At 28.4% G+C, this 16,628-nt stretch overlaps 2 protein-coding genes across 2 annotated transcripts in view; both read right to left on the bottom strand.

The window, feature by feature from the left end:
* Positions 1–858: 858 nt before the first annotated feature.
* Positions 859–16,628, bottom strand: part of Ets96b (Ets96B) — a 34,930-nt gene continuing 19,160 nt past the window's right edge. Inside the window, exons 7-10 of the mRNA XM_074258801.1 lie at positions 8,733–9,123; positions 8,500–8,632; positions 6,971–7,295; positions 859–1,392 (exon numbers count right to left, since the gene is read on the bottom strand). Of these exons, the coding sequence (XP_074114902.1) occupies positions 953–1,392; positions 6,971–7,295; positions 8,500–8,632; positions 8,733–9,123 (1,289 nt within the window). The 3' untranslated portion in view covers positions 859–952. The remainder of the gene's footprint in view (positions 1,393–6,970; positions 7,296–8,499; positions 8,633–8,732; positions 9,124–16,628) is intronic.
* LOC141537647 (uncharacterized) lies at positions 3,404–4,806 on the bottom strand. The gene is made up of 2 exons (XM_074258768.1): positions 4,372–4,806; positions 3,404–4,246 (listed from the first exon to the last, which is right to left on the bottom strand). Exons 1-2 carry the CDS (start codon positions 4,804–4,806, stop codon positions 3,404–3,406), a joined length of 1,278 nt encoding a protein of 425 aa, XP_074114869.1.

A 16,628-nucleotide genomic window follows, 5' to 3' on the forward strand; every position in this document is an offset into this window, starting at 1 on the left:
CGCTACCTGATTTCCGGAGGATGTGTTACGAGCATTTTTGTATAAAAATAATCAATGACTTGTTGTGTTTGCAAATTTTAAAAGTTACTGCCTTGAAACACTGATTTTTCATAACTATTATTTAATTATTTAATTGTTTGCCTTTTAGTAAAATGAATTGCTTATATTTAATTTGATAAATTACTCTGTCACTTAATTCATTATTTCTTATATTATTAGATTAATTGTTCATTACTTTTATTGTTTAAATGATGTACTTTGATTGTTCCTTTGTTTATTAGATCATTTGAAATTGTTTACTAATACTTGAAAAATGTACAGTTTAAAATATTTATTATTATAAAATTTGAATGTATACTATATATTAAATGTATGAATAAAAAAAAAAAAAAAGATTTCGATAGCTTTTTTACTATCAAAAATTGGAAAAAATTTTTGGCTCTCATGTTTTTTGAGAAAATTTTTATTTTTTTTTTTTTTTTTTTTTGAAAAGTAGGTACATAAAAAAACGGACAATTAAAAAAAAAGTTAAATATCACAATGTTCTAAAAAGTTAAAAATTTTTTTTTTAATTTATAAAATTGTGATAATCAACTTTTCTTTTTTTTTTGTTCATTTTTTTATGTAATTAAAAAAATACATATATATCAAAATTTTCAAAAAAAAAATTTCTGTTTAAAAAAATTAAAATTAAAATGGTAGACCCCATTTGTAAATAATTACCCTTTTTTTCAACAAGAAAGTTACTGTGGAAAAAATTTTTATTTCTTCAACTAAGAAAAAAAATTGTCGAAAATTTTCAACAAATTAATTTATTGTTAAAAAAATTTCCACAATTTTCAAAAGAAACGTTTTCTCTCAGTGTAGTTGCTTACTTACTACCGTGAAATGAAAATATTGGTTGTTATTTGGTTGTACCAAGCAAATTTGAGTTATAAATATCATTCTATTTCTAACATACACAGCTATCAACACTCAAACAACTATAAGCTTGTTCGATTTTTGAATTGGTGGATGTAGTTTCCAAAATATTAGAATTTTCTGAGCTTGATAAAGAACTAGACAATTGGCTCCGGATTTGTGATGAATCGAATGCTACTGATGGCTCCTTGACTTTTGTAGAATGCTCATCGTGGAAATAATCATTGCACGTCGAATTAATAGACTCTTGAGTTCTAATATCATACGGTAATTCCTGCGATAGACGACTATAGTTTAAAAATGAGTCGGAATACGGTGAAGAAGAATGATGATGGTGATGATAATGGTGATGAAGATGACTATTGTACTGATGGGTGTGATGATGAGTATGGTAGCGAGCTGGTGGTGTTTTGAACCCATCGTTCGTTCCAAGATACTGATGTAAGTGATGTAAGCTTGATTGCCCATACACTGGGAAAAAAGAAAGAACATTATAATTAATTATAATCTAGTTAATAGCGTACTATCAGACAAAATAGGTAGAATTTACATAATTTTTCATGTAAAAATTCTTTGTAAAAAATAATAAAAATTTTTATTTTTTATCGGTATTTTATAAATATTTAAAATGCTCAGAAAAAAATTATCGTGAGCCAAGTGAAAATTTTTCTTCCTAATTTTTTCATCGTTTCAAAAACAATTTCTGGGTCCGAAAAGTTTTAATTTAGGAGGAAGTAAATTTTCTTGTATCATAAAAATTTCGCGTATTGCTAAGTGATGTGAAATGACCGTCAATTTTTACTTTCAAATCACGAATAATTTATGAGCATTTGCTCATCAATTGACGTAATATTTTTTTGGTCAGTCACAAATATTTTTGAGCAATTTTTAACATCCCGATTTTGAAAATTTTCAATTACACAAATTATTTAGATTCAATGTTTAAATTACGATTTGTTAACTTTTTCATATAGACTTCTTCATAGAAAGAAAAATTTTTTGACTGTAGAACAAAATTCTTGGCTCAAGAAAATTTTCAGGTGCCTGAAGGAAGACCAAAGTTGTGTTGGCTGAAGTAAAAATTTTTCTTGAAATTCTATTCGTGGTGGAAGTAATTTTTTCCTAATTCAAATTATCAAAAATACTTGATACAATAAATTTTTATATTTGATCAAGATTTTTAGATACTTTAGGGAAGCAGCGCCACCTACTTCAGCTGAAAAAAAATTTTCTCACCTTGAGAAAATTTTTCTTTTGAATATTTGATATCCATTTTATATTATTTTAGCGTACAATTATAGATGTTGAATGAAAAAAAATGATTCAATATTATTTGATCTTCCTATTTGACATGGTAATCAATAAAAGTATTAATAAAAATTTACTTCTATCGAGATATTTAATTTTTTAGAGCAAGAGAGAAATTTTCTCAAGACAAGAAAATTGACTTTTATCAAGAACTAAATTTTTTTGAGCAAAAGGCTGAATTTTCTCAAAACAAGAAAATATTCTTGACTCAAATAAATTTTCTTGGATCAAGATACGTATTTCTTAAAGCAAGAGAATTAATTTTTTAGGAATATCTGAAATTTCTTAAGTCAAAAAAAAAATTTTTTTTTTCGCTCAAGAAATAGTACATTACGTGCCTAGGGAGGAAAGTAGGACATTTCAACCCGCGCGATGTTGTCACCCGAGCCGAAGGCGAGGGTGACAAAAGCAGGGGTTGAAAATGTTCTACTATCGTCCCGTGGCGCGTATACTATTTTTCATCATACCAGGACCGAAAGTTCGATAATAATTCTACAAAATAAATAAAGACAAATGAGGTTAAAATAAATATATAAATTTACATAAAGTTCAATATTTTTTTATATAACATACTTATTGAAGTAAATCTTAAATTAATATTGAGATCTAGGGATAGAATCTCGATGGGGTCCAGGGGCGAAGCCCCGTCGCGGGGGCAGTCGCTAAAAACAAATAAAAAGTTAAAAAAAAACAAAGATAAATCAGATAATAAATGCAAAGTAATTAATATCAATTAACAAAAAAACAATTTTTTTTATTTTTAAAATAAATTAAAAAAAAAACAAAAATAGTAATGTGAACATTTTAAACGATTCACATAATTATACTTCATATAATAATACTTGTTAGTAAAGAGAATAGGATGCATATTAAACGTTTGAAACATTGAATATTACTATTGATACAATAATTAGTAGAACTTAATTTTTAAAACAGTAAATAAAATTGAATTTAATGCAATCAAATAGTATAATTAATTCTCTTTGTCTTCATGATAGTGAAAATGAAATTCAAATTTACAATTTTCAAATTTGATATTTGCATTTTCGGGAATACTTTTTAAAATATTTTGGATATCATCATTCTTCAGAGCAATTTTTTTCCTCCGCTTCGCATCAAGCAGTCCACTATCAGAAAAGCGAGTATTCGGTCGGACAGGTTTTGACGAGGATTTTTAGTGCTCAGTCTTTTTTTCCTCGATTGGAGCTGAGAAATCATCATTGAAATAATCCATTATCAAATCATGATCCATTTCAAGCGGTGAAGATACATCCGATGATGCTCTGGATGTATTATTTAAAACTGTTGAATTTATTGGACAAGTAGATGATGATGATGTTGTTGTTGTTGTTGTGTGAGCTGTTGTTGTCGATGTAACTGTATTTGTAACAGCTGATGATGTAATAGGCGTTGAATACATCATAGTAGCTTCTGTCATTGGATGAGTTTTCAATTGCAAGTTTGGTGCTGTTTGAATTGTCGAAGTTAATGTATGTGTCACTGTAGCCGGGGATTGACTAATATTCATAATTTGATCATAAATTTTTTTTTTGTTCCGGATTGAATTTTCAATATATCCACTGGCTACCGCATCTGATCTCCAACCTCCGTGTTGCTTGATTGTCATCATTGAAGCTCCAGAATCAGCCAACAACGTTGTTGACGTACGTCGAAAACTGTGACCAGTATATTTATCGGGTTCGGGTAAATTTAAATATGTAGCAATTTTTTTAGGGACTTGTTCGAATATATTTTTGCCGATGACTTGACGTACACATCGACCCTTCTGAATGTGTAAAAAAAACCTATCCGTATTGGAGTTTTGAGGTCGTAGAGCTTTATATTGCAAAATTGTATTGCGGTATTCCGGGCCAATTACAAAAGTACGAGGATAGTCTGTTTTTGTCTTCAAGATGGTAACAATCAGCTGACTGCCGGTATCTTCGATGTCTTGTACTCGTAGTTCTGGAAATTCGCCACCTCTCATTGCTCCAGCAATACCAAAAATCGCAACAACCTGGAATGAAGTTTTTGTAAATAAATGTAAATAAACCTATCTTGTTATAAATAATTAAATAAATAAATATGTACATAAATGACGATTTTAGGCACAAAAATTTGTATGTAATAATTGTTACTTACTTTTTCAATTAAATAACCTTCATCCGGTGCCTCATCGATGAACTTCTTTATCTCATTCCATGAGAATACTTTGGCCTTCTTCTGATGATGACCTTTAGCATTATTCTTAATTAGTTTCTTCAATCTATTGTAATTTTTAATCTCGATGCTATGATTAATACTAATCATGGTTCTCAATATCGACCAGCGACTCCAAATTGTCGGGGGTGCCAAGGTTTTAAATAAATCTTTAAAATATACTAATAAAATATCTTCATTGATTAAATTAATACGATTTGAAGCCTTCCAACTGATAAATTGATCGTAGCAATTTCTGTAGCGTTGCACAGATTTTGAGGGTGCTAAATTTTGGATAATTTCAGCAGCTTTCGCAGCAATATTTCGTCGCACTTCTTCAGCTTCAGACTCTTCAGATGAACACTCCGATGAACTCATAATTTATTTTTTTTATGCACAAGTTTGTTTATTAAGTGATATTTTTATTTAAATTCTCGTAAAAATTACAAAAAACTTTAAATTTATATAAATAATTTTAATTTTTTATCATATTATTGTATTTAATATTTTATTTAATTATTCTTTTTATATAAGTGAACAAATTTTATTACTTTTAACTACACATATAATTAAATTATAATTTTATTGCCGCGTATATAATAGTGTTGACAGTAATGTCACGGGAGGAAAACTAAAACAAAAAAATACAGTAATTGAAACTGTCACTAATTGTGAGCAGTCTGAAATGAGTAACTTTCTTCATGTAAGAAAACAGAAGAAAAACGAACTTTCGGCCTCGGAATGATGAAAATAATTAGGAAGAAAAATATTTTCTTGGTTCAAGTGAACCTTTTTTTCTGTGTATACTTTTTAAACTTCCAGCCTTTTATACATTTAACTCTCATAACCTTTGAACGGTTCGACCGATTTCATCCCGATGGTACCATTCGAAAGGGCTTGACCGAGCTTAGATTTTGAATACAATTTGGACCGGTAAATTTTGAGAAATCGGAAAAAAAATTACGAAAAAATCTTTCTCAAATGTGGTTGTTATGTCGGACTCAACGTCCGACATTTTTATTTTATAACAAATAGAATTTAATTATTCATAAATAATTTTATGTTCTTACAACTAATTACATACATTTATTTTATTTTTAAAATTTTGTTATCTTCAAATTTATCAATAGCATTTTCAAAAGAAACTTATTTGAAAAATTTAGTTTTAGTTGGGCCTGACCATACTAAGGGATTTGAGCCTGAACAAATACCCTAATGGAATTTTAAACTTTGTCGAGATCCGAAATAGAAGTTTTCGATAACAAAATAAATGTATATATAAACAATAGTTTAAATAAAATAAAAGTAAATAATGATAAAAGAAAAAAATAAAAAGGAATGTTATGATAATTCTAGTATCAACAAAAAAAAATATATGTTGATAATTTAAGGAACAAAATTTAATAACTATAATTTAAGTTTAAACAAAAAAAAATAAATAAATGTTTTCTTTTATTTTCGAATAAAATAATGACATAAATAAAAAGAAAAATTTAGATCTAAAAAACTAATGATAATTTGTAATCTATGCACAAATTAATTTTTATCTAACTAATTTAATATAAAAATTTGGTCACAGTAAATAATTTAATGTAAAATAGTACACATGTATGTCTTTGTCTATGCATAAATGCGCTTACGTATACACAAACACATAGATGTATAATAGAGCATAAGAGTAAAGGAGAAGCGATATTGTACTCTGACCCAAGTAGAGGGGACTCATGCAACATTATAGAAAAATCTAAGAGAGAGGGCAAGGGCTCAAGGAAATAGAAAAATAATTGGACATTATTTCTCCCATCTAGTAAAAATAAGTAACGCCCTAAAATTCGACACCTTTACGATTTTTCAACAAAAATATCTCTCGTTGTCCTGACGTCCTAGTGTTAACATCGAAAAAGTTTTTATAAGTTTTAATGAAACCACGCGTCAGATTAAAAAAAAAACAAGTGTTAGTAAAGTAAATTTCAATTATGTAAAGAAACGGTAAGTTTCTTTACATAAGTGTTCATTTAAGTAAGTTCTTAATTGAGATTTTTATGTTTGTTTTAATAATTCAAATCTTTGTATGATAATTTTATAATATATTTATTAAATTGAATTCATTTTCTTATATTATAAACATCAACCCCTTCCCATAAAGCTTCAGATCCTTATCTATTAGCCTAACGGCTAGGATAAAAATAATTAAATTTTAGTTACGTTTTCGACGTAACATGGTTTTTTGAAATAACTTTTAAACGGCTTTACCGATCGATTCCAAAAACTAATCAGCTTTTAACATAAAAAAACTACGTCGATCGCTGCCAAGCCGGTCAAAATTGGTTGATTCGTTCGTGAGTTATCGTTAACGTTAAAAAATCAAAATTTTTTTATTTTAATTAAGTGAATTTTGATCTTTCTTCTATAACTCTAAGATTTTCTTGAAGCAAATAAATTTATCTTTGGTCAAACATTTTTTCTTTCTGTGTAGGAAGTTCATGGTGATAAATGTACTTGAAAAATCATACTAAATTAATTTAAAAAAGATTGTGCTTACTAGTTGTATTTGAATACATCGCAAGGACAGCATCTCCATACCCTTCTGATGGATGTTTTGTGGAATCCGAAATATTTGTAGTGGTTTCAATTTTATTAATACTGGTTCTGGCTACTGTATTTGAAGATTCAGCGGTTGGATTTGAAGTTCCAACACCATAAGCCATGTTAAATAATGCTTCTGGATCACAGACAAATTTATAAACATATCTTTCACCAGCAACTTTTTGCATGATTCCTTTTTCATAATAGTATCTTAATGATCTACTAAGTTTATCATAGTTCATTGCAGGGCGGTTTTTTTGAATCCCCCATCTTCGCGCTACCTGCAAAAATTAGAAAAATCGGCGTGATCACGATAACTGCCGAATAACTTAACTGATCAAATTCATTTTTTTATACGCTTCAGTATGATTCAAAACTAAGTTCTTTCAAAGATCACGGTCTAATTCAATGCAGTTTATTTATAATTAGCAATAAACTGAAAATCCAATAATCCTTTTTATTTCTTCATCTATGTAAATAAGGTTTGTTTACAATACATGCGAAACCTTTTCTTTTCTGGGTGGACAATCCGGTGTAAAAAAAAAATCGTCTTAAAATTGTCTTAAAATTTTCGTTTGTTTAAGATCTTAAACGTGACACAAACCAAGACTATTTCAAGACTTTTTTAAGACCCAAAAAAAAAATTCCGAGAGCAGATTTTTGAAATTTGGTTCTCGAATTTGTTATGAAAATAAGATGATATAACAGCGAGAACTCCGGAAAATGATTATTGAGAGTCTTAAAATAGTCTTACAATAATCTAAAAATCGTCTTAAAAAAATCTTAAAATAGTCTTAAAAAAGTTTTAAAAAATTTTTTCGAGACTATTTTAAGATGAGCTAACAGCGACAGAGCAACAAGTTTTCAACAATTTTAAAATTAATTTAAAGAGAGCGTACTCGAAAATGTAACGGTTAGAAAATCGTAAATTCGTCTAAAAATTAATTTTCATAACAAATTAAAGAATCAAATTTCAAAAATCTGCTCTCAGAATTTTTTTTGGCGTCTTATAAAAATCTTAAAACGACAATTTTAAGACGATTTTTTTTACACGGGATGGCGCGAAAGATTTAAAAGTATTTTTTATATTTTATTTTAATTAATTTTATCATGGAAAATGAGATTCTGAGGCGTGTACTTTTGGATTTTCTAAACTTTTTCAAGTCTATTTTTGGTCTTTTACGCCAATTATTTGGTACGTGCATTTCAAAATTCGAGTTTATAAAATTTTCAAGCAGTATTATTATTATTGCTTAAACAATACCAAAAGTTTTAACTTACATTAAATTGGAAGAAAAATACTAACTAATTTTTCATTTAAGGCTTTGATAAAAATATTATAATTTATCATATTGGATAAGAGTTCTTTTCAAAATCAGCTCAATGAAAAATTTTTTAGGGTCCATTTCAGATTTTTTCAAATTTTAAAGTAAAATATTTTTGAGCGACTTATTAAAAATTATTTTAAAAAATAAATTTGCTTACTTCTTCTGGTTCAATTAATTTGAATTCCATCCCACGACCAGTCCAAGTAATGCACGGAGAATTAGCTGGGTCATCTAATAACGTAACTAAAAATTGCCAAAGCTGTAAGGAACCTCTTCTTTGCTGTTGATATCTACATAAATTCGATTAAATAAAAATTAGTTGAAATATTAATTTGAGCTATAAATTCTTTTAAGTTCTAGAAAATAAAAATAAATTTTGCAATTACATACCCGACAGATACATCGGGCCATGATAAAAGCCCTGAAGAAGATGACTTTTTTATATACTCAGAATTCCAAGTAGCTGAAATTTTCTTTTGATAAACAGTTTGTCGCTCCCATGATGGAGTTTTTATGTCAGATTGAATTCCCAATTTAGGCCAAGTTGGACTTAATCTATTTCTTGTAGAAACATTGGCATTTGCTGACGATGACCAGTTATCAGAACGTGAAACAAAGTTTTGTTCTACTGTAGATTGATTAGATTGAGTTGGTGTTAGCCATTGTGATGTTACTGAAGATGTACTTGTTGGTCTGCTTGACGTCGGAGAATCTCGTGGATCTCGTGTGATTAATGAATTATTTGTATATTGTTGTCGTCGCTGGTAAATCAAGTTTCGTGCTAAAAAAATTGATGATTTAAAATTTTTCAGAGGAATTGACTATTATTTTTTTTATCATATAGGTGACTCATAAATTATTAATAAAAAAATTAGGAAAACTGTTGAAACGAAAGGCCATTCCTTCAACTTCCCGCTAATTCCATACTTAAGCGCTCAAATTTGCGCTTATTACGCTTTTGAGCTCTTCCAGCTCAAAATAGATATTAATGTCATAAGGCCGTGAAGTGAGCTTAAGGTTTGCGGCGGGAAGGTTCGAAACGGGTGTAATTTTAACGCCCGAGGCGTAGCCGAGGACGGAAATTTACGCTCGTTTTCGAATGTTTGCGTCACAAACATTAAAGCGAATATCGAAAAAAAATCGTTGTCAAAATCGCCCCTAAACGGCCGAATGACATATACAATATTTTTTGTTATTATCGCTCCACAAGTTTAACTTTTGAGAGATAAGAGGCAAACAATGACATATTTAAATTTTATCAAGTTTCACAAGGGCAAAAAAACTTAATTTTACATTAATTATCTTTTTATTAATATTTATTAATGGCGTGGTTGTTATTTTATTAACATTAAATCCGCTTCATAATAAACTGCCAGCAGAGAAATAATTAGCGCCACTTAATAGTAACTGTTTAAAATTTACTCAAATTTATTGATCGGTACACTAGAATGTGACTTATTTTTTTACAATCTCTCTCAATTTCGTCTGGGTGTACTCGAAAAGTTTGTAAAAAAAAGGAGGGGGTAAAACTTCACGGCCTAGGCCGTGAAAAAAAGACGGTATGGTAGAGTCTCTAGAAAAGAGTCCCTTGAAGGACACCATCCAGCGCTTAAAAGTTGAACTTTTGGAGCGAGTATAACAAAAAGATAATTTTCATGTCATTTTGAGCTCGCCGCATGGATATGTAGATTTCTTGTTTAAATATTGAAAAAAACGAAGAGCTCAAAAACATAGAAAAGCTGTCTCTTTGAACTCGGAGAGCTCAAAAACGTAATAAATGCAATTTTAAGCTCCTAGGTATGGAATTAGCGGGAAGTTGCAGGAATGGTCTTTAGGGTCAACCTTTTTCCCTATTTTTCTTTTAAGTTGTGAAAATATTCAAAAAAAAAAAAAATAAATGAAGTATGGATATCTACTCTTCAGATCCTTAATCATTATCGTTAATTCATAGACAAATCTCATAAAAGAGAAAACTTGATTTTTCCAGGATTTTTAAATTTTTCGAGCAAGTTTTAAAATTATTTTGTTAATAAAATTATTTTGTAAATGTAATTACGAAGAGACAGTAAAAATCTTGACTTCAAAGTGAAATTAAAAATTATTTATGCATAGTACTTGACCAAGAGGACTAGACGGACCCATAGGTCATAAACCATCTTCATAATACTTGCGATTAAATGTTTGCACATTTTTAATTGAAAGCTTTAAAAAATAATATATTAACAGATTGAAATTATTGTCGTAAATAGGCATTTGGTTATTCGTCCGTGTTAAAGAAGATTAGAAGGGTTGTTTTTTACCCGCACTCCCCGACACGACTTTTAAATAATTTACCGGAGGATTTCCTGGTTGCCTATGTACATGTATAAATGTATATTTATGAACAAATCTCAACTCTACCGTTTGGTGGAACCCTTTCTGAGATTTAACCTCGACTTTATAAACCACAAATTCTTTGTCTATTTGTGTAAATAATTGGCAAGATCGCATGGTCAAGCATTGTGTTCAAAATTATCATGCAAAAACCCGAACTCCACAGTAAAAAAATTTGCGTCAATGCGTCAAAAAATTTTGTTTTAAAAATTTTTTTGTTAAATCTTTAACAATTTTTTGTGTTAATTTAACACAATAAATGTTAAATTCACACATGGAAGTGTTAAATATTTAACACTAAATTTATTGACGCAATGACGTAAAATTTTTTACTGTGTGATACAATCATCGTAAAAATAATAATTATTCAAAATAATCAAGTACTTTGTCATAAATATTCCGAATCGTAGATATTTCGTTGTCAGTTCATTTGGTATCACCTACCTACATAGTATATTAGATATTAGATATTAGAGTGCTCAAATGTCATTCGAGTATTCCTGTTGCCGAAGTATTGGCAGGAAATTACTCGATATTCAAAGCTTACGAGAGCTTATCAACAGTAATCGCGGTTTATAAAGAGAGGTTGATCTACGAATCGACGGTTTATGGAAAGACAGAGGGGAATTGAAAGAAAGAAAGTGAGAAGAACACGGCCCAATAAAAATAGTACTCAGTTGTTTTTCTAATAGTTGTTAGTATTTTAATTATCTTCATCATTATTTATAATATAATCTTTTACATTCATGTGATAAGTAGTTAAATCCGTCTATTTAGACGGAATTCAAAGGATGATTATTTTTTATTTTTTCTTACTGAATATTTTGGCGTAAAATTGTAAAATTTTTGGATGTAAATTTTTCTTAGATTTTTAAAATGGAAATGATTCTAGTGAGTGGTTTAAACGAATTGTTGAGATTAATTCACAAAGTTGATTAATATTTAATTGAAATATTTGTATTTTTTTTTTTTTTATTTAAGAATAACATTAAAGAAAGTTTAGAAAATCCAAAAGTGCGTGCTTATTTATTTTTCAACAAAAAAATTGATTTTTGAAAGAAAAAAAATAAGTAAGTAATTTTTTACAGAATATTTTTTAATTATTTTATTTTTCTTAATTATAGGCACACATTTTTTTGTCATATGCGCACGCAGATTAAAAAATCTAGTAATATTATTGCTTAAACACTACGTGAACTAGACTGCTGACATGGACATCTGGACGCCCAAGTGAAGTTTTTTTCGAAATGTTTTTATTTTCCAAGTAGCAACATAAAATGATTTTTAAAACTATAAGATTGATTAATTAAAGTGTTTCCTCAGAAGTGTACGTCTACTCATATTATTGTATAAGTGCAATATGGAAGTGATGGAGGTAATTAAAGTTACAAAATTACTTGACTATGACGAGTCGGGAGTAACGTATTACCTCAACCATTTCGCGTTTTAAGGCGTGCAAGAGATTGTATGTACATAAATATTTACTTAATATTTGAAATTTGTATCTCATTTATTATATTAATCAATTTACAAATCCCTGTGAAAAAAATTGATATAAGAAACCAGTCTAGATTTGGATATTTTGGATATTTCTTCAGATAGCGTAAGAGGATAAGCCTTGGGCTTGAGACAAAGAGAAGAGATCGGGTTCGATTCCTCGGTGATTTAGAATTATTTTTTTGGTGACTTAAACTTCTTCTTAATTTTTGTGATCGAAAAAATATTATTATAGCAACATCGTAATTTTTTTTGTAGTTCTAGTCCGGCATTACAATGTCCCATACTAAAAATTACGATGTTTTCATTTCTCTTTCCGTGTATAAGAATCCATGAACTTACAGGTTCGTGTGTGGATTCCTAAAGGAATTTATACTTCCTCCGTGGACTCCGATGGGTTCCTATACGAATCCATACTTTCTTAAGTGGATTACTACACTGTTAAAAATGTTTGTAAAATGACTATCATTTTACAAAACAAAGGTTGAGTAAAATTACAATTCGATGTTTACCACTGCGAAATTATGAAACAATTCCAGTAATTTTCCAAAAGTCAAATTTTCCAAATGTCAGGAAACTTAGTAGGATGTGTTGTAATTTTACGATCTTAATGTAAAAATCCTACTTGTATTGTAATTTCACAGAACTGTTTGTCGAATTTCATGAAAAAAATTTTAAATTTACAAACATTGTTTGTAATTTGGTTTACTAGAAATTTTTGTAAAATCACAAAACAAAGTTGTAATAGAAATTACAATGGGGTTATTGAAAATTTAGTAATTTTCTTTGTAATATTCAAATTTTGATTGTGAAATTATATCATGAATTGTAATTTCACCAACAATTATTATTTTTTTAATGTGTGAATTACTATAATTATAATAGATCAGGACTGAGGATAAAAAATTATTGTTTCTACAATCGGCATCAAGTAAGTTTAATAAATTTATTTTAATATTGCTTAAATAAATAATTTTTTAAATTTTGGCTTTTAATTTATTTTTTTTTTAAATGATGATCTTACTATATACGTACGAGAGACATTAAAATTAGCAAAAACATTTAGTGATAATTTAAAAAATGATGAGTTTATATATATATATATATATATATATATATATATATATATATATATATATATATATATATATATATATATATAAACTCATGTGGATTCTTTTGATAGGGGTAGTACTAACAAAAAATTTCACTTTCAAATATTCACTTGAATTTATTTATTAGCATTTTGTCTATATATCCAGATATTATGATAAAAAATTAATCTGAAATCTGAAATCTGAAGTCAATTTTTAATTGTTATTTTTATAAAATTTATTTGTTGAAATATAACGACTGCTGAGTGATTTTTTTCGTAAAAAATTTTTTTTTTAAAAACTTTTATGTTAATTTTCCCGTGAGATTTAAAACAAGTTCACGTAGCGTATTATATCGATAGCATCACATATCTCGGAAGTACTCTATACCCTATTATTAACGTAAACTGCGAGTGAATAATTGAGTTGGCTTAATGGCAAGGGAGAATTACGTTGAGAGAGAACTCTGTAAATCCCCAGGTGACTACAAAGTAGCTCGTTTACTTAAGCTAAAGCTGCACAGATAGTTATAGTTGAAAAATTTTTGTTTTAATCAAAAACTGAAAAATAAAAACTAAAAATGTCAACTAGCGGAACTTTTGCCAAAATGAATAATTTTTTTTTGTTCTTAAAAGCATAAAAGGCATTTTTGGGGTGTTTTTTTTACCATCAAACTGAGTTTTCTTTATCCTATATATAGCGTCTACTCGACATCGATATGAAGGAAAAAGTTTTTATAAAGTACAATCTGAATATTATCTGTAGGCATCAGCAAAATTATTCCTACAGACTTAAGTAATCGTGATTAACTTATGAACATTTACTTTCATTGTCTATACAGAAAAAAATGGATATCTTATCGTAAGAAATTTTTTTTTGGATCAAGAATATTTTTTTGCAATTTGCAAAAAGAATAAAAATTTTCTTGAATCAAGAGAATAATTCTCACGAATTTTGTTATCTAAAAATTTTCACGAGGAAAATTTAAAATGAAAAAAAAAAAAAAAAAAAAAAAAACGGGAAATTATTGATTTGCAAACTCATCAATCCTACGATAGCTTTCGAACGAATTAATTGATTGAGTCGCATGGTATGACATTCGAAAGAATCTATTGTCTTTATCCTGATTAGATTCTAAAATTTGTAGATCGAGCCGTTTCAAAAAGATCTTGACTATCGTCAAAAAATTAGAAATTATGCACGCCGCAAAAATATATGAGCTTGTAGCTACACTGATAAAGTCCACTGATCTAGTCCACATTCCTGATATACATATTATAACTGATAAAGTATTTAACTTGGCTCACGAGCAAGAATCTTAACCCAACACGGCGAAAAAAATTTAGGGATTTTTCCTATTTTTGCATAGAAAAAATTCCTATGTTAACATAGGAATTTTTTTATCCTCCCCCTTAATAAAAAATCCCTATATTTTTTTCGCCGTGAAGAACACCATTTTGAAGAAACTGAATTTCTTGAAGCAAGAAGAAAAATTCTTAAACCAAGAAAATTTTCTCAACTCAAGAATTTTTCCTCTTGCCTCAAGAACTTTTCCTCTTGGCTCAAGAAATTCATTTCCTTCAAAATAGACTTCTTGATTCAAGATTCTTGCTTTTGAGTCAAATTGAATTTTTTATCAGTGTAAGTAATCCATCATTTTTACGCAAGACTGTACCCGTAGAGATGCAACCCATACAATTGTTTCCGTCCGACTACGTAAATATATACTTTTTCATAAATTGTTGAACTTTAATCAGTTATTTATAAATAATTCGACGGTCGAAAAATTAAAAAAAATTTTTTTTTAAACTCACAATAAATACATTAAAAAACTGTCTCTTTTTTAAAAGTTTCTGATAGTTTTTTTTTTTTTTATAACTAAGAAACTGGTACAGAACTGCAGAAAGCGTATGCAATCAATGTTAAATATCCAATTTTAAATTGAATTCATCTCGAGTTATAAATGGTCAATCGACTTCAAATTTTAAGTGAAATTGTATCATCATGTCTTTAACGAGAATTTTTTTTTTTTTAGGTTTTATCAACAAAGAAGGCTGCAATCATGGCAGTAGTGGAGGACCTCTTTTTTTTTGGCGCCGCTGGAGATCGCTTGTCATTTCAAAAATATTTAATATTTTCTTTCAAAAATTTTTTTGTGTACTCTTAAAACATGTATAAATATACCCTCAAAATTTTAAAACAATTGATTGACTAGTTTTTTTTTTTTTTTTTTTTCCTAAAAAATGCCTTTTTTTTACGCTGTCACACTAGGTGTGCCCCTTAATAAGTATCCAGAAATTTAGAATTTTCTCACGGTATGTCTTAACCACGAGAACTACACAGAAAAAAAAAATGTTTTTAAATCAAGTATATAATTTTGAAAAGCTTCATATTCTCGATTTAAGTAGAAAAATTCTTGATTTAAGAAAATTTTTCTTGATTTAAGGAAATTTTACTTGATTCAAGAATATTTCGTCTTAATTCAAGACAATTACCCCCTTCAATATTATATTCTTGGTTCAAGAATTTTTTTCTTGAATCAAGTTAATTTTTTTTTTGTGTACCGTCAGATATCATGAAGTTCCCAAAAGAGAATTGTTCTGATACAATTGTCAGATTTTTGATCTCGAAAAATCAATCAACTGATAGATTATAGAGCACTATATCTCCTACTAAAAATTTGTATCAATAATCAGAAACAAATCTGGAAAGTAGTCATAGATTTTATTGGTCATGTGTTTGAGATTCTGAAAGAAATTGATGGAATGACGGTAACAATAAAATGTATAGAATTGAGCACGTGGATCACACCATCATTGGTATCTATTATCCCCACAAGACATATTACTCTTATGTATCTATTTCGCCTTTGTCTCCCTTTTGTGAAGAGATTCGTCACAACTTACGACACGAGTAGAGACCTCGAGAGGGTGCATAAAAGTTCAATTCGCTTTATCATTAATGTTTGAAGTAAAATAGTTTATTATAGACTAATTATTATACTTGTTTTGTTTCTGGTTTTTTTAGCTACTTGTCACTTTTCTTCTTGGAATTAAGAAAATAAATCTTTTTATTTACATTACAGTTCAATTGATCAATTAAACTGACAAGGCTATAAAATACACTCGAAAACTCGAAAGATGGTTGTTGCTCTACTCGTAATATTCGTGATGGATAAGATTTCAGAAAAACACATTTAAAATGCCACCGGTCATAAAACAAAATTAAAATACCATGCCTCATAAGCACTGGTAAAAAATTTATGTTGACTCAAGAGATATTTTCTTGATCTAAGAATTTATTTTGGAAGACAAATGATTAT

Source organism: Cotesia typhae, unplaced genomic scaffold (genome assembly GCF_013202065.1).
Source record: "Cotesia typhae breed Kobodo isofemale line unplaced genomic scaffold, CoteBio_Ctyphae scaffold_91, whole genome shotgun sequence".
Classification (NCBI taxonomy): domain Eukaryota; kingdom Metazoa; phylum Arthropoda; class Insecta; order Hymenoptera; family Braconidae; genus Cotesia; species Cotesia typhae.